Genomic DNA, 18,986 nt, shown 5'->3' on the forward strand with positions numbered 1-18,986 from the left:
TTTTAACTCTACCATTTTCTTCTTCCCCATCACCTCCATCGCTTATTTCTTCGATTAATCATCGATTCTCAAAATAATTCATTATCGGTTAACACCACTTAATCCACCCGCAATAGCTTTAATAAGATAAAAATAAAAAAACCCATCTTATTTCATTAGTTTTAATGCATGGATAGGCGAAATCGATCGAATTAGGTTTTTGAAAAAATAGTTTCAGAACTGTCTACGGTTGGGAAACCAAACCGTATGCTCTGTCGGTTGGGAAACCAAACTGTACGCACTGTCTACGGTTGGGAAACGCAGCCGTATGTCATCTACGGTTTGGAGTTCTTAACTCCAAACTGTATATTCTGGGTTAAAAAATCCTACGGTTTGAAAAAATCATACTTCCATACCGTAACTTGTACGTACGGTTGGGAAGTATGAATTTTCCCCACCGTAGGTTAGCTTATAGTTCAAAGTTGGAGGTTTTCAAAAGCAAAAATAAGTGATGGGTTTTCTTAGTTTTTTCTTTTTGTGATCGTCTTCTTCATCGCGACTGAGAATAAGAAGAGAGAAAGAAGAAGAATAATAGGATATTTTTATGATCCTCATCTTCATCATGATTTATGAATGAAAAGAGAAGGAGAAGATAATAAATTTAGTATTTTGTATATGATCATCATCTTCATCATGATGAAATTATAATCTTCATCTTCATCATGGTTTATGAATGAAAAGAGAAGGAGAAGGTAATAAATGTAATTTTATAATTCATGGAGGGTAATTTAGCCACTACAAAAAATAGTTGGATATGGGGTTTTGTTGATTACTATTTCATAACCCGATTTTGTCATCTTGTGAGCCCTCAAAACCCAATATTTAGAGCCCCTATAATAGGATTCTAGATTTATCCACGAAATACACAAGATGCACATGAGTGCATAGTGTACATTCTAACAGAAAAATAGGTTTTGGCCTAGATGTACCCGAGTGCATAATGTATATTTTTTTAATTTTTTTTGTTGTTTTTCTATAATACTTGTATTTGGTTGATGTTTTAATGGTGATGTGATGGTAATGATGCTGGATTTACAACTCGAGATCGTGAACTATTGATTTTGGTTGTGCATAATAAATTGTAGATGATTAGTAGGATAAACCTATATTTATCCATGAAGTACACTAGATGCACCCTGAGTGCATAAGATATCTTCTGATAGGAAATAAGTGTTGGTCTGGTTGCACTCGAGTGCATGATGTATATTTTTTTGATTCTTATAGGAAAAATGTTTTGGCCAGGTTGCACCTGGGTGCATAATGCATATTCTTATAAAAAAATATATTTTGGTCAAGTCGCACCTGAGTGCATAATGTATATGCATGCTCTTATAGAAATTTGTTTTCACCAGGTTGCACCTGGGTGCACAATGCATATTTTTATAGAAAATAAATTTTGGTCAGGTTGCACCTAGGCGCGCAATGCATATTTTTATATGAAATAATTTTTGTCAAGTTGCACCTGGGTGCATAAATCATATTTTTATAGGAAATAAACTTTGGTCAGGTTGCACCTGGGTGCATAATGTATCCTCGACATGGTTTAAAACGGAAAAAGAAATTCTTCGAATTTCATATCAACAATGGATCTTGTTTTGTAGAGATTTTCGAGCCCTTTTCAAAAATATAAATTTTATTAAAATCCGACTTATATTTTGGAAGTTAAGACCTTTCTCGCGATTAATTTTAAATTGGAAGAGAAAAATAAACGGAGAGAGAAAAGGATATGATAAAGAATAAAGTTTAAAGTAAAGGGTATATGTGACTAAATTTGTTTGTGTCTTTTCACCCGGACATATATTTTACAAGTCCATTGCTCTCGCACTTTATGTATTTTGGACATATGACACATTTTTCGCCTGTGTTATCGTATAATCTTGTTCCAGTAAAAGAGTAAGTAATTGACTTGCAACTTACCAAGTTGTAAGAGTCCATACACGGCTAACTTTGTGCTGTCAGCCTTCTGCTAGAAGAGTCACAGTCTGTGCCCGTGGGAACTATCATGTTGTTGGGAATTGGCTATGAAATATGTTTTTTCCCCTTCCCTTGATAAAATTGCAAGTCTTATCGGCTTGAATCTTGTACCTAATCTGGGGATCGAGGGAGACATAATTGGCAAAGGATTATAAGCCCTACTAGTACTAGTTGGAAGCATGTATGTTCGACAAGTGTCCCAAGACCACATTTTCTTTTGGGAACCCAGACTAAGATGTTATAAAGGATGATGAACTGCATCTTTCTTCATTGGTCGAGGTTGCCACAAAAACATGAAATGGAGACAGACCCGACGACTAAGAGCTAGCACTATGGAGAGGGATATCCCTTCCCTATCCTCTCCATACCTCAAAATACCAAAAACCAAGTACTATGCTCTCCCATTTTCATTGTACGGAAGGGATATGGAGGGTTTCCCTAAAAGGCTGATCAAATCTGATCACCTTTGTAGGAAAGGGAAATCGTACGCGTACTGAGTACCCGTTTGCTTTTTCACTTTACGAGTACTCAGTATTGGTATTTTTTTCTTCCAAATTTTAAACTTTTACCTTAAAACTTCCCTTTCTCACTCTTTTTTATTAAAATTCGTTTTTTTTAACCTATTTGATATATATTTTTTTACTCTAAAATATTTTTTTACCTAGATAAATATTTTTTCATGAAAAAACGAATACTGAGTACCCGTTTGGCACTATTCATACAGGTACTGAGTACGTGTCTAGTATCGGGAAGGGATGAGGGGGCACCATAGCAAGATTGCCTTTCAAATGCCATCCCTTCCCTACATTTGAGGGACAGGGAAGGGATGAGGCCAACCATAGTGCTAGGTCTAACGTCATGAAATACGAATCATGCCGTGGTTGGGAAGCTTTCTCAATCTGAAAAAATAGTCAAAAGATTACGTAATGAAGCGTGCTTGAGAACTAGCCAGGTTTTGCATTACACTTAGGAGACCAGAGCCGTGGGCTCACTTTTTGTGTTGTTCTCGTTGATAGAATCTTCGTGATTGCATCATTTCTGAAGGTTGCCTGATGCATCTATAACACATGTATCCTAAAACATGTTTTGACACACTGAAGAGCAGCGGCTGATCAGACTGGACCTCTTTGGCCAGTTCAACAGTAACTTATTATTTTTGCTCTCGATCAGTGAAAAAGAACTTACTACTTGTGCTAATGCCGGGGTAAGAAATTGGTATCCTGATTAGCTGCTTTGCGATAAATTTTACATCAACACAGTGATTCTCAGAATTTTACTTGATCTGTTTAGTCATCCTTGTTTAATTGCCAATGCCAAGAGCCCTTCCCTCCCCATATCAAAACACAAAATTGGTCAAAAAGACCAAAAAACAAAATTCCTAGGTGAAATAGATTCTTAGCTTTTGATACTGTTTATATAGCAAAACATCAGAAATATACTGTTTATATAGCCAATTTGGATATTTGGCCCAGGAAAATTAAAATAAAAAAATATGTCTTATCTAAAATACCGCTAACCTTCTAAACTCTTCTTTTCAAAGAGAATTTATTTCTCTTTTCAAAACCTCCCCGTCCCGGCAGAGCTCGTTTATTCCTCACCTGCAGAATTCGATCAAAGTTTCAGAGCTCGTGTCTTTTTCAGATCTGGTTGATCAATCATGGTGATTAATGACTGTTGAATAGTTTGTTGAATCGAAGTTTCAATTGGAGTTTCAACTGTTGAATCGAAGTTTCATCTAATAGCGTCGAACGGTAAATTTCAATTGAAATAATTTTGATTTGGTTTTTGTCCGATTGAAGTTTCTCTGTCGATTTTGAAGTAATTTTTAGTTGTTGATGATTTTTTATGAATTTGAAGATTAATCTTTGTTAATTTTTGATTTTAGTTGTTGATTTGGAATATCCAGGGTTTAGTTGATTATGTGACATTATTTGGGTTTGTCTCGAATCATGTTTTCTAGGGTTTAGTAATCTTATTTTCAATGCAATATACACATATGCAAACCAATTTTGGGTTTAGGTTATTATTAGGATTTCTCCTTTACGTTACACAACCACAGAGATGTTATTGAAAGACCTAGAGATGTTATTGTGAGCAATTGGAATCAAAAATACCTTACACAACCACAGATTATGCATGCAGTTGTTGATGCTTATGTTACTTTCAATGTTGGTGATGAACTCTGGATTGATTGATTGGTTCTTGTTCTTTTGGGTATTTACTGATGATAACTTGGTTGAGTGTTAGAGGCTTAAGGGAAATAGAACTTTGCTAGTAAGTACATAGTAACTTGCTGAAGGAGAAAGTATTATATGGAACTGTTTAGAGCAGTACTCGTAGTCGTAGAAGTACATAGTAATTTATGACAACTTCTTTGGTGGTACATTGTGCCAAAATGGTACTTTGATGGTACACAGATGCAAACCATTTTTGGTTTTAGTTAATTTATAGGGCATTGTACACAGATGTTCGTTTATTCGTGATGAGCAAATCTAGATTCCAGGGAGGAGAACATCTGCGTTAGGAGATGTTGCTGTAGCGAGATTATAATGGTTGTTGAGAGAGTGGAAGAGATGTTGGAGTATGGGTTGTATGAATGCAGTTGGTGGTCACATTGTATGCTTGTAACTACTGCTTATTTGTTTACATATTATTTTTGTCTTTGTTTATTGTCAATTGAATACATCCAGATTCATTTACATTTGTTTTATATATTCCCTGTAGATGGATCGTCATTTTCTCTGTGTGGTTATCCGGGGTACCGATGCGTGTCCATACCAAGTTACTACGAAGTCAACAGTTGATGAGTTGAAGGCGCATGTCTGTTCTTATTGGAATAGCATTTTACCAGACTCAATTCAGTTTGTATTTGACTATGAGGGGAGAAGCAATGTTGTTGACAGTGATGTGAAGCTCTGTTCTTTCTTGTCATTGTGTATTGTTAACCAGTTGTCTTTCTTGGAGCTTCGTTTATTTGAACGTGTTCCTCTTCGTGCTCCTGATTTTGTTCGTGAACCTACTACGAGCGAGTTTAGTTTAGCACCAGACCCTAGCAGAGCTCAGTTGGTTAATCCTTGTCATCTTCCGAGCAACATTAGAATGAACGAGTTTCGTTTAGCACCAGACCCTAGAAGAGCTCAGTTGGTTAATCCTTGTCATCTTCCCAGCAGCACTAGAATGAGCGAGTTTCGTTTAGCACCAGATCCTAGCATAGCTCAGTTGGTTAATCCTTGTCATCTTCCGAGCAGCAGTAAAGTTACTCCTATACCTACAATGACGGAGTTGCTTTTAGCTCAGTCACCTTTTCCTTCCTCTCAAGAGCTTGTTTCTTCTCAAGATATCCCCATGTCTCAAGAACGTACATACAATGGAAAGTTGGCAATTAAAAGATCTTGCAAGGCGGATGAATGGGAGTTTATTATAAAAGGTGTTGGTCAATATTTTTATGGAGGACGAGATGAAGCTCGTCTTGTTGTTGAGAAATATAACCATTTTTTTGGTCGCAGGGTGAGAGTCGTCAAGAGCAATCCAGAACGATATACGGTCGAATGTTATTACAAGGAGAAATTGGAATGCGACTGGATGTTCCATGTAGCTCCCAAGACTTCCAGTGTGAAGGGTCACTTATTCCTCAAGGCCTATAACGGGAATATAAATGTTGTGCTGGTTATAGTGATGGAACAAAGGCTGATCCGGTTACGCGCGAACTTATCAAGAGTTTGATATTTGAGCTGATTGAACAGAATCCCAACAAGAAAGCCAGGGATATTGTTAGAGAACTCAAAAGTGATTATGGGTTGGAAGTGAGCTACGATCAGGCGCATGCCTGGAAAGAATTATGTTTCAAGGAATTGTATGGCGAGGACATTAAATCATACACTGACTTGAGATGGTGGTGTGAAGCCGTGAAGAAACACGATCCAGGTAGTAGGGCTGATTTAGTTGTTGAAGGTGGCGAGTTTAAGAGTTTGTTCTTAGCCTTCGATGCTTGCATCTCTGGTTTCGAATATTGTCGCCCGGTACTGTTCTTGGATGCAACTTTCCTAACTGGAAAATTTAGGGGTTGTCTTATGGCGGCTACCGGGAAGAATGCGAATAACGGTACGTCTTCTTTTATTTTTGATGTCATAATTTTTTTTTATGCCAGATTATCACTGGATGAAACCGGTTTCATCCTTAACTGGTGAAGTCAGACTAGAGAATGAAACTAGTTTCATTCTGTATAATAGCAGTTTCAGTCAGTTTGATATGATTTTTTCTTTTTGTGTTTGTTTTGTTTCTGTAGGAATATTTCCTCTGGCATATGGTATCGTATCATCTGAAACTGTTGAGAATTGGCATTGGTTCTTGAAGAAACTAGAATCTATCTTGGGTCCTCGTGTACTAACTTTTATTTCGGATCGCCATGAGGGTTTGATCCAAGGGATTCGTGATGTTTCCCCAACTTTCTATCATGCTTGGTGTTACCAGCATTTGAAGAATAATGTCCGCAGTAAGACCAACAAGAAAAAGGGAGAGCATTGTGCTGCGATGGGTTTGTTCAAAGAATGTTTCTATTCATCGACTCATGAAGGCTTTGATCAGGGTATGCAAAAGTTGAAGGATATGGGATGTGATGGTCTTCAAAAATTCTTGAGTGAGATTCCAGTGGAATGTTGGTCCAATGCACATTGTCTGGGCTGTCGTTACGGCGACATGTGTTCAAACATTGCAGAGTCCTTTAACTCTTGGATCAAGGAAGCAAAAGGTATGCCTATTGCAACACTTGTTAACTGGATCAGACTTAAAATTATGGAACAGATGAGTACAAGGAAGAGGAAGGGGGCGACGTATAAAGGATTCATTTGTCCCAGGCTAGAGAAAAAAGTGTTGGTTTCCATTCGTGCTGGTGTCCAGTGGAGAATAACCAAGTCTGGTGACATGGAGTGGGATGTTTTTGATGGAAAGCACACGCATGCTGTTAATATTGCGAAGTTTCAGTGCAGCTGTAGGGTTTGGTTTACTGAGCAGTTCCCTTGTGATCACGCTATTGCGTGTATACATTCAAATAACATCAATGTTTACGAGTACATTAATCCGTATTTCAGCATTTCTAGCTTCCGTGCTTCGTATGATCGTCTTATCAATCCCATTCCTGATTATGACAAGCCTATTGATGTTGCTACTGGAGATCTCGTGAACCCACCAACTGTCGTAGGAAAAAAACATGGTAGGCCGAAGAAGAAGCGGATTCCTAACACAGGTAGTGCAAGTTTCAAGAGACCAATTACGTGCAGTAACTGCCATACTCAGGCACATCATAACAAGACGACGTGTCCTCATCCTCCTGCGAAAAAGCAACGTTAAGTACCTGCTTAAGAACATCTCCAGCCTTCATTTCTTCTGTGCAGCTTTTTACCATGATATCTTTATTAGTTTATTCTTCTCTACAGCCTCTTGTTGCACATTTAAGATTCATTTACCTTGAATTATATTTTCGCAACTAGTATTTATCTTGGATTATTTCTTTTGTTCATAAAAATATATCTTATGGAATTATTTTTTCAAGTATTTCTCTTCATTTTTATAGTATATATCTTTTAGTCTTATGTTGATTGTTTAATTGTACATTCCCTTCAGTTTTTCACTGTAAAATTTGAATGTTTGCGAAGATTCAAATTTAATCGTACAGGATGTAGCCGGTTTCATCCTGCCTATTCTGGAAAAAAATGAGATTTTTGGCCAGGATGAAACTGGATTTCATCCATCACATATGGACAGAAAAAACTATTTTTTGTCAACCACACCCATTTTCTCACCTTCCACCACTGTCAAACCCACGCGTGTAAAAGTTCACACGCGCACCCAAAATCGGCGTACAAATTCTGCCAAAACCCAAAATTTTCAAAATTCAGTTTTCTTTTTATTTTAAATAACATATGTTACGCAGGAAACATAATGTGCATAACTTGTTATGCAGTAAAAATAACTATGCATAATTGCGTAGCTTATTAAGCATAACTGGTTATGCAGTAAAAGCAACTATGCATAACTGCGTAGCTTATTATGCATAACTTGTTATGCAGTAAAATCAAACATGCTGAACTGCGTAGCTTATTATGCATAACTGCTTATGCAGTAAAATCAAACATGCTGAACTGCGTAGCTTATTATGCATAACTGCTTATGCAGTAAAATCAAACATGTTGAACTGCATAGCTTATTTGCATAACTTGTTATGCAGAAAAAACAACTATGCATAACTGCGTAACTTATTATGCATAACTTGTTATGCAGTAAAAACAACTATGCTGAACTGCATAACTTGTTCTGCAGTAAAAACAACTATGCTGAACGGCATAACTTGTTATGCAGTAAAAGCAAACATGCTGAACTGCGTAGCTTAGTATGCATAACTGGTTATGCAGTAAAAACAACTATGTGCATAACTAGTTATGCAGGTACATAACTTGCATGATGCATAAGGCATGATGATTTAACCCCTTTCTTACTTTTAAGTACTTATTACATTGTATCTTTTGTGTTGAATTTGTCTGTTTCAGTCAAGCAAGTTGTTGATAATAGGAAGAAAAGAAAAAGACGTGAACCCCAACAAACAGAAGAACTTAAAAAGAAGAAGAACCAATGTGAAAATGAAGAAGAAGAAGAACCTGCCCCCTTATGCATCAATTATTATAAAGAAGGTGCGTTAACCTGGCAATCATTAATAACATGTTATCCCCATATAATTTCTTATGTTCAAAAAATAAATGCATAACAGGTTATATACTATGCATAATAGGTTATGCACACAACTGTCTGTTTAACAAATCTGCATAACAGTTTATGCATAAGCCTGGATAAAAGGCATATGAGGTTATGCAGTGAAAGTAGCAATTCTAACTTAGTAAAATACTTTTTTATTTTGTTATTTTGTTTGTGCAGTTAAAGCTAAGACCAAGCCTGCAACTCAAGGAGGTACTTATAGAGCAGGTTTTCCAAGGATACTTGCAGTGTTCAATAGGATAAGGGAAAGAGGTGGTTTTAGTCCGTTGCAGGCTAATATGATCAATGTGTCTCCATTTGGGAAAGTCTATAACTGGTTAAATGCTGCGAACATTTCATACTTGGATGGTAAGAGCAACCAGCTGATGGATGAGGTCCTTCTATCATATGACCATGATGATTTGAGTCAGCATTCATTCAAGGTGTCAGAAAACAAGTCTATACAGTCAACGGCTAGTGAGCTTGCTGTTATTTTTCAGATGCCAAGAGTTAAAGGAAATAGAGGAAGAGATATTCTGACCTCAAAAGAAGAGATAGGGATGACTCAGTCACTTGCCCTCGTCAAGCAATTCTCATGCAAAACAAGAGCAGGTGCTTTGAATAAAACTCCCAAATCACAAGTAACAAAGGTGTGGATAGATGATATTGAAAGGTTGTTGATGAAAAACTTAATCAGAAAGGTCATGAAGAGGAAGTTGTTTCCCTTGCATGCCTTTACATGCTAGTGGTTCTGTTTTTTTGTCGATCAATGGGAGACTCACTGGACGTCTCGTATGTTGGTTTGGTGAAGGATTTGGAAACCATGGATTATGTATCTTTTCCTGATCTAATTCACCAACACCTGATGGATGGCATCAAGACTGTCAAAAGAGACAATCTTCTTATCAGGAATTGCGGTGGTTGCACTGTATATTCTCTTGTGAGTTCTTTTTTTTTCTTTTATAAACTTTCTTAAAAAATATCTGCATAAAAAGTCTACATAACTAGATATGCAGTACCATAAAAATCTGCATAACTAGTTATGCAGTATAATTTTTATACTGCATAACTAGCTATGCAGTACAAATAAAATGTGCATAACATGTTATGCAGTACAAAAACAAGTTATGCAGTACAAAATGTGCATTACAAATAAAATAAATGTAGATAATATCTTTTTTTTTCCAGCTTTGGTTGGCTGAGCACTCTAACATAGCTGAGATATCATCATCAGACATTGTCAAGGTCAATCCCAATGCTACACCAAGAGCTGCAAGGTGGGACTTTGCAGCAATGAAGAAAGCAATGCTCAAGAAGCATATTTCAAGCTTAGAGGTACTTGTTTATGAACCTTAAGAATGAATGTATATTTCAAGCATATGAAAGAAAACATGCAGAACTGCATAACTTATTATGCATAACTTGTTTAACTGCATAAAATACGAACATTGTTTAACTGCATAACATCTTATGCAGATCCAAAAATAATTGCATGACCTGTTATGCATTGTTTAGGTTATCTGCATAACTTGTTATGCATATAAAAAGTGTTATTGTTTTTGTTAAGCATTCCCTGTGTCACTTATTGTTTTAATGCATAACATCTTATGCAGATCCAATATTGACAGCATGACAAGTTATGCATTGTTTAGGTTATCTGCATAAGTAGTTATGCGTATAAAAGGGTTTTTACGCCTTCCCTGCGTCACTTATTGTTTTAATGCATAACATATTATGCAGATCCAACATTGACAGCATGACAAGTTATGCATATAAATTTTTTTTTACGCCTTCCCTGCGTCACTTATTGTTTAACTGCATAACATCTTATGCAGATCCAACATTGACAGCATGACATGTTATGCATTGTTTAGGTTATCTGCATAAGTAGTTATGCATATAAAAGGTTTTTTACGCCTTCAATGCGTCACTTATTGTTTAACTGCATAACATCTTATGCAGATCCAAAATTAACTGAATGACCTGTTATGCATTGTTTAGGTTATCTGCATAAGTAGTTATGCTACTGCTTCCTGCAAAAATTTGGCACAAAACCAGTTAAATCATATTTTTAAATATGGATGAAACTCAATTATATCCTATCTTCAAAGCTAGATGAAAACCAGTTTCTGCAGGAATCAGATGAAACCCAGTTACATCCTATATATTTTGAAACCCTGATTCTTCAAATTGATTTAAAACCCTGATTCTTCACTGAACTGATAGATTGATTGAAACCCTAGAAACCTCTGATGTTGTAGAGTAGTGTTGATGGTGTTTGAAAACGGTTAATGAAAACCAATTTCACGAAAGTGTTGACGGTGAGTGAAACCCAATTTCACGAAGGTGTTGAAGGTTGATGAAACTAACAGACGGTGGAGGAAACTGATTTTCGGATGGTTTCTGATGAATCTGCTACTGTTGATGGTTAGGAGACGGTGGAGGAAATCGATTTCTGATGGTTTTTGGTGTAGGAAAACAGTGGACGAATTTGTTCCTCTTCTAGTTTGTGAGAAGATGAAGAAGAAGGATGTTGGCGGTTTTCATCTGAAAAGAGAAGGAGAACGTGGTTTTGTTGAGGAGACGGAGAACGTGCAGTTACAAAAGGGTAATTGGGTCAGTTTCAATTAAAAAGTTGAACTGTCCATTTGACCCAGACGAAACTTCTACCAGTCCATATGGTCCAGAAAGCTTGTGTTTTTGGCTATATAGCCCATTTCCTGATATCAAAAAGAATCTAACCTGTCTTCTGACTAAGGGGATATATATGTTTGACAACATTATAACTGGAACATAAATTTGTTTAATTAAGATGCATCGTCATTACACGTTGCGTTATTATATCTTCGGCAATTATCATTTTGTAAAAGTCCTGGTATTCTATATTTCCATTTATATTTGTTTGGCCGATTCCAACTTGGAAAAGCAACAAAAACCTAACAAGCAACCGAAAGAAAAAAGCAAAAATGGGTACAAAAATTTCTCGCAAAAGTCTTTCTTCTTTCCACATTCATCTCACACTCACAGTGGTGCATTCATCATAGCGTAATGAATTATGGTTCACGAAAAGTTCAATCATTCCGGATAGAGTTTTACTGTTGTCAGTGATTGGGCATTAAGTTAAGGTAAGTGATAGTATAAAACTATTATTGTCTGGCCCGGGGCACAATAATATACTTACCATTTACCAGCTAATTGAACCTGAAATTTATTGCATTCCCCACACAAGACATAATTTACTGTAATTTCTTGTTTTCTCTTTTTCATGATGATGATGATGATAATGTTGAAGTTTTGAAGAAGAAGACTAAAATGAAAAGACTTTTAAAGTCAGGAAGTCTTTTGTTGAAGAGAAATGGGAGGTAAGACGTTTACTTGTCCAAAGTGTCTGACATAATTACTGTATCCTTTTATAGATACGCAACAAGTAACCCTAAATATGCTATTTGCGTATGTCCTTTCAAGCCATTACTATACCACCATACTTTAACTATTTACAGGAACTTAGTACCTAGACTCATGGGCCTGTCACAAATCCCGTCACATCCATCAATCCATGATGATAATCTTTTACTTTACCCCATACTCTTTTTCTTTCAAAAATCACCATGGGACGATGGAGTATCCTGTATACAGTAAAAAGAGATTCGTGGTACATGAGCTACTAAAAGACTTTGTTTTGACATCATAAAAAAAAAAAAAAAAAAAAACTGTTTCTTGTGGTTCCCACCCCTACCTGGTTTTACTACTTCCTATTCCAAATCAAGTGTTCAGAACAATTCGTACACTGTTCGAATGGCGCTCGTGGAAGGAATCGACATGGAATGACAAGTTCAGCTGCAAATTTAAGGACCCATGCCCTGACAGGCCGTTTCGATTTTCTATCCACCGGTTAATGAGTCAAGACTTGTATATATGGTCAATGCCGTACTACTTATGGTCAATACCGGCATAGTTATTGTACCTTACTGGTGAAATGTCCACCGTGGAAAAAATTGGCAAACTCTTATATAGCTTAAAATGGGGAATTTTATCATCTTTGCTTATCTAAGTGTGTCGACGCATATGCATGGAGTGGTTGGAGCAGTTGGAACTTGGAAGTATTACTACTACTGGTTGTGCAACTTGTTTCAATTCCTTGCACTCTTCAACTTAACTCAAGCAATGTGTTGCATGCGTTTCCTTTCTTCCCTTTTTCCTTTCTCCAACATAAGAGCAAGGTCAATACTTAGGCTACAAATTTTCCTGAGCATTTTTTCAATGAATGCCAGGTGCAATGGTAAACAAAGAAAACCATTTGCAATAATTTTTTAAGTGTCTGTTCATGTGCGACAATAAGATTTTGCCATGCCTTCCAAATCCACACCGAGTTGCTAAACAAAAATCCCAAATAATTGCAGCGGTGTCAAATGATGAATGCTGGGTAGCTACAAATTTATCAACAGCTGTTGCGAGTTAATGCGGGCACTTGAGTGGCCCCCAAAATTCAGGAGGTGGGTTCTTCAGGGACGTGTACTTCTTACTTTTTTTTGGTTGGTTCCTCTGAAATCCTTTATTTTTCTTTCCATAACTCCACAATACTATTAGCGGTAGGTTGTCGATCAAATCCAGAGACGTCACATTGACAGATATACCTCCCTCCCTCCCCCGCCATTTCTCTCACTTTACCCAAATGCAGCAGCAGCAGCAGGACTGCTGGAGTGCTGTGCACGAGTGACATCTCGTGGGGAGAAGAAGAACTTAAAGTCTCTTTTTTATGGCTAACCTATTACGCCACACAGTGTCATAAATTCTTCTGCCCATCATGTAAAATCCCTTTATCACTCTATCTACCCTCTTGCATTGACATTAAACACAGGCCAAGCTTTTTTCAAACTATCATGAAGTTGAGATCACCTGAAACTGAAAGTCTGTAAAAAGCTCCGTAAAAGAAGAAAAATGAGTAAAGTTTTCTTTTTTTTACGCGTGAAACTGCCGGCATTTGCCCGCATACAGTTCCGCCTTCGGAGTGAATTATTCCAGCTAACAAAAACAGCATATCAGATTATGCATTTTGTGTATCTAGCTTTGTATCAGCATATTTTGGGTGATTCCTGTGAGCAAAATGTGGGACTGGTTCTTTAGATCTCACCTTAATTTGTGTTGTTTTTGACATGTGAATCTAAGATACGGTAAAAGCATAACACTATTTAGCAGCATATTGTCCAAAAATCTGATTGGTACTTTTACATGAGAAGGTGCTTTTTGATGTTGATCATGATTCGTATACTCAATTCCCAAACACTATTTCTTTTCCAAATTTTCCTATGAATTGTCAAATCACAAATATATTCATCATCATTCCAATGTACAACAACATCCCATAAACCATTTCTAGTTCACTCACAGGACCCTACTCCTCCATTTTGCTTATATGACAACATATTATTTTCACTTGAACTACATTTTTTTTACTCGGCAGTAAAATTGTTTGCTCAAGAATTTTAACCATGAATTAAACGTGCAAAGAAGAAGAAGAAGTTGGTTTGGTTCCTATCTCCATGTGTGCTGAAGAAGTAAAGAAGAAGTTGTACGTAAGCAATTACGATAGCTTAGACTTTACCCAAGAGAATCATCATAAAATATTAATAAAACTTGTGTTGTTTTTGCCCAACCAGGTACTACTACTAGCAAGTAAGAGAGAGAGAGAGAGACTGAGTCTAAAATTTGGTCCCCGCCGTGATAACATCAACCCTGGATTTTTATGCGTGAGGGGGGAAAAAAGGAACCCTGACTAGATACATTTTCTCCAACAAAAAAAACAGAAAAACAAAATTAAATTAAATTAAAAATTGCATTTGGATATTTTCAAGATCGATAGTCACTACTGTTGTTGAGGCATAGTTGGGGACCATGAAGCTGCTGCTGCCTCTCCTGATGATGCTGCAAAATGTGGATTCGGCCCTGGTTTTGATGATGATCATCAATTTGGCAAATCTAGATTGACACCAAACAGTCTGAATTTCTTTGAATTCCCTCCTGCTGCTATCTTCATTTTCTCATCAACTGCTGCCTCATCTTTATTATGTCCCACTGCAAAATATGAAGCCAAAATTTAATAAATAAAAATGTGAAAGAAAAACCAAAAAAAGATAGGGTAGTTGTTGGAGTTGTGGTTGTGGGGTATATTACCTGCATGAAGATAGGGAGATTGATATAATAGAGGCACATGGTGATTATGATGCTGATGAAGAGGAGGTGAAGGATAAGAAGAAGGCCCATGGTGATGTTGTTGTTGTTGATGATGATGGTACTGGTAGTGCTGCTGCTGGCTATTAGGATAGAAATTAGCTTGGTTCCATGTTGAATTAGTTGTTGTTGATGATGATGAATTTGAATTACAATTAGAAGTATTAGAATTAGGAACCACTTGTAGCGACGACCGTGATGAGCAGAATTGATGATCATCTCCTGCTGTTGGTGTAGGTGAATTCCGACGTCTCCATCGGATAAACAAACGCTCACCATCGAAACGACGGCGTTGAAACATAACAATGTCGCCGGCGTCCAGATGTTTTTCCTTAACAAATCTACTCCATCCTTTAGTTAATACATAACTCTGACTACTATTCCAATATGAATAACGAAATCTCCAATCCTTACCCGATTCATCTTCGAAACTCAGTAACGAATCATGACCACCGAGTGGTAAGTACTTCTCTGCATGTTGTTTCGGTATAACTAATCGATTCAGTTTACCTACATCGCTTGGTGTTAATGGTTTTTCAAACATATGTTCTCTTTCTTCTTCCTCTATCTCTACTACTTCATTAGTACCTGCTCTTCCACCACCACCACCATCACCACCACCACCACCTGACTCTTCTCCTTCTTCATCATCTGAGATTACTGATTGTTGTGTTCTTGCTGCTTCTTGTGAATACCAAACAACTTGATTTTGGTTTTGGTTTGAAGCACTACTCCCCCAATGATGCAATTGTTGTTGCTGGTTGTGATGATCAGGTACAATTAGGTGGCCTTGATGATGATCCATTATGGGTTGAGTTCCATATAATCCTTCATGAGGTAGTTGTGTGTAGAATTGTGTGTTTCTTGACATTGTTGCTGTTTTTTCTTTGTTCTGTGAGTATTTTGGAGAGTTGGTTTTTATCTCTTTTTTCTAGGGAGAGAAAGTGTAGAGTGAAGTGTTGGTGGGGAAGTGCAAACTGCAAAGAGACTAGTACTTGAAGGGGGTTTCAAAGGATTTTGCGTGATGGGTATGTATAGCAATCATTTATATGGGGGTGCAAATTTCAATACTAATTATAGTTTTAAGTAAAAAATTGGGAAAAAGTCATAATAAGATTGGTTGAAAATTATGCATCTGAGTGAGAGGTTTGAGTTTGTGAGAGGGAGAGGAGATAGAGAGAAAAGGGTCAAATCTGTTTGAATAAATGTCTGTTGTTGGTTGGTTTTTTAATTTAAAAACATTTGATGTCAGGTTATACAACTAATAAAGCTAAAGATTGAATGCTTGTGGGAAAGAATTTGTGACGTGAGGCACGATTTTATAGAATCACTGATTTGATTTTGAGCACCACTACTGCTACTACTACTACCTGACTGACTCTGGAAGAGGATCATGTTTATAGACAAATTGATCAATTTCCTAAAACATTAATGAAGCTTGTTGGTTGCACTATTATATCTTGATATCCGATCCTAGTCTGATGACACACATAGAATATGCCTTTGGCAAGCCAGTCCTGTCACATGAACAACATTAGTGCAAGGCTGCTAAAAAAAGTTACCGGTGTAGTGATTACAATTGTGAGGATTGTTTCGTTTTAGAAAAATCTAGAAACCAAAGTAATAACCTGTGGTATAGAAGTCAGGATCCGCAATAAAGATCATTAAATAATATTTTAAAATTCTAACATCTAAGAATGTAGATTCGATCAGATGACAAAGTTTTCTGTCAAATTTACATGCATAAACAGATTTTGAGAACAAGTGGGGTAAGTGTCCATGAGAACCAGTTAACAAGTGGGGTAAGTGTCCATGCGTACCTTTACATGAGTGTATATGTATAAACAGATTTTGAGAACCGGTTGACAAGTGGGGTAAATGCCCATACTTACCTTTACATGACCATATCTAAACAACATTACATAAGGTGTGTTGGGACCATGATGTGGATCATTTTATGGCTAATATTTGAATACCATTTTTCCAGTTTAGACATGCACAATACTTACAAGTTACAACATCCAATGTCGCATGAGGGTGACCAAATTCCATGTCTCTATAGTTTACTTCGTGCTTAAATAACATCACCAGTATATCCTCCAGCAGATACGAAGAAGTCTTAAGCCCAAGGGTGTTGCTCATGTCGTCATTTTTACCATGTCTCTATATATTAACGCGACTTTCTCTTTGTGTTAAGCATCTAGACAGATATAGTTACACCCATACTGATGTCGTGATAGCATTATTGAGAGTGTTCGAGTCATGCATTAAGTATAAGGATCGTGGAGCCAACACTTGAAATCTGCAAAAAATAAGTCCCTGGCAGCTGAAGATCCCTTGCTTTTCCAACAGAAATGTTAAAGAATGCGAGATAAGATCTCCTCTTCCTCTATTCAACTCTCTAGTAGTGATATTGAAGTTATAACTTCCCTTTTCTCATTAATTTCCTCAGAGAATTATATATATACTCGTGTTACAATCTTGTCCACTCAAGTATCCATGAATCAAAATGAGAAATTTGTCCCTCTCGTCACATATAGTATTATTATTATTATCGTTTCAATCTTGCATGTTAGTTTTTTCAGACAAAACTCCAATCTCAAAGTACCTACTACTATTCATGGACATATTTCATCCAACAGGACACAAAAATTAGGTTCTACTTAAATGACAATATTATCTATCTTTAGCCATGTTAGCCTATTTGAATGTTGACCATTAAATTAGTCTTATGATCAGATTGTTAATGTATAAAAGAATGTTAAATGTATTAAGAAGTATATAGAATTTTGTGCCAAGAACAGTGTATGCATGATCAAGCTACTATTTATTTCTTTGTTTAAGAAGATTGGAAATATCATTTGGGATCAAACTTGACATGGTTTGCCCATTTGGATGTGATATTTTGTTGAGTAAATTGTGGTGGTGTTTGTAATTTGAAGGGAGGCAACGAAATCCTTATTAGAGTATTAGACATTTGAGGAAAGTCATGGAGATGGAATATGACAAATGCATCAATTATTAAAAATCTTTGAAGTTCCAAGGAAAACCACCTGGTTTCTTAGCCAATCCTTTCAATCCTCTCCACGTGTATAACTTGTATATATTTTTATTTTTTTTTAAAAGATAATTTGCATATGCTGACTCTTCTTTTCTTGTTTTTATTATTCTTTTTTAGTTTTGATGGAACTCTTTACAACTTGTTCGATTCGGATTTACGTGCATGAGTTTACTTATGCCAAGGACTTAACAAGGATGTTTTTCATACCTGAAGTCAATCCCATAATCGGAAGTAAAAATAGCCCGCTTCATAAAAAAGTTAACACTTTATTCTGATAGTGATTTTGAAATTACGTTCTCTAAGTGACTTCTAATTATTTTTTTGCTTTTAAAATCAAAAAGTAACTTCTCAACTAATAAAAATGTAACTTCTCAACGGATAAAAGGCTTAAAAGATATATAACATGTAGAGCAGTGTTGTAATGAGTATAGTAGTCGATTTCGGATGAGATGGCCAAAATCTCTATCTCAAGCATGAATTGAGATGACATTTTATTTACTTTTTCGTTTGATTTGGATAAGTCAGATCGAAACCGTGATAGAAGATGACATAACGTCATCCTTGTGAATGTAAAAAATGAGAAAAGGATTTTATGAAATTTAAGACCTGTATATTTTCTTAAGAAAAAAGGTGGGCATCTGGATGCCACCTAATGTAGGATAAAAAATCATATTTGTTCCTATTTTCCAAATCGATAAATATTTTACTAAGAGAAATAACTTTAAAATATAAAAAAATTAATGATTTCATAAAAGCACAAGATAATACTCTGTGTAACATAGTTTCAATTTTGGTTATTGGCATTCGACAAATGAATTTTTAAATTTTTTTCCAAGAGAAAAATCCCTCGATCAATATCCAGCCTTTGTGAAATCTATATTCCAAAACTCAATAAATAAAATAAAATGAAGAAAAAGATACAAAAAAGGCATTTGTTTTC

General features: G+C 36.3%; 1 protein-coding gene across 1 annotated transcript; it reads right to left on the reverse strand.

The window, feature by feature from the left end:
* Positions 1-14,213: 14,213 nt before the first annotated feature.
* LOC113313497 (B3 domain-containing protein At2g36080-like) lies at positions 14,214-16,025 on the reverse strand. The gene is made up of 2 exons (XM_026562282.1): positions 14,929-16,025; positions 14,214-14,829 (listed from the first exon to the last, which is right to left on the reverse strand). The coding sequence occupies exons 1-2, from the start codon at positions 15,854-15,856 to the stop codon at positions 14,720-14,722; spliced, it is 1,038 nt and encodes a 345-aa protein (XP_026418067.1). The 5' UTR covers positions 15,857-16,025; the 3' UTR covers positions 14,214-14,719.
* Positions 16,026-18,986: the final 2,961 nt, after the last annotated feature.

This window comes from Papaver somniferum, chromosome 9, assembly GCF_003573695.1.
Source record: "Papaver somniferum cultivar HN1 chromosome 9, ASM357369v1, whole genome shotgun sequence".
Classification (NCBI taxonomy): Eukaryota; Viridiplantae; Streptophyta; class Magnoliopsida; order Ranunculales; family Papaveraceae; genus Papaver; species Papaver somniferum.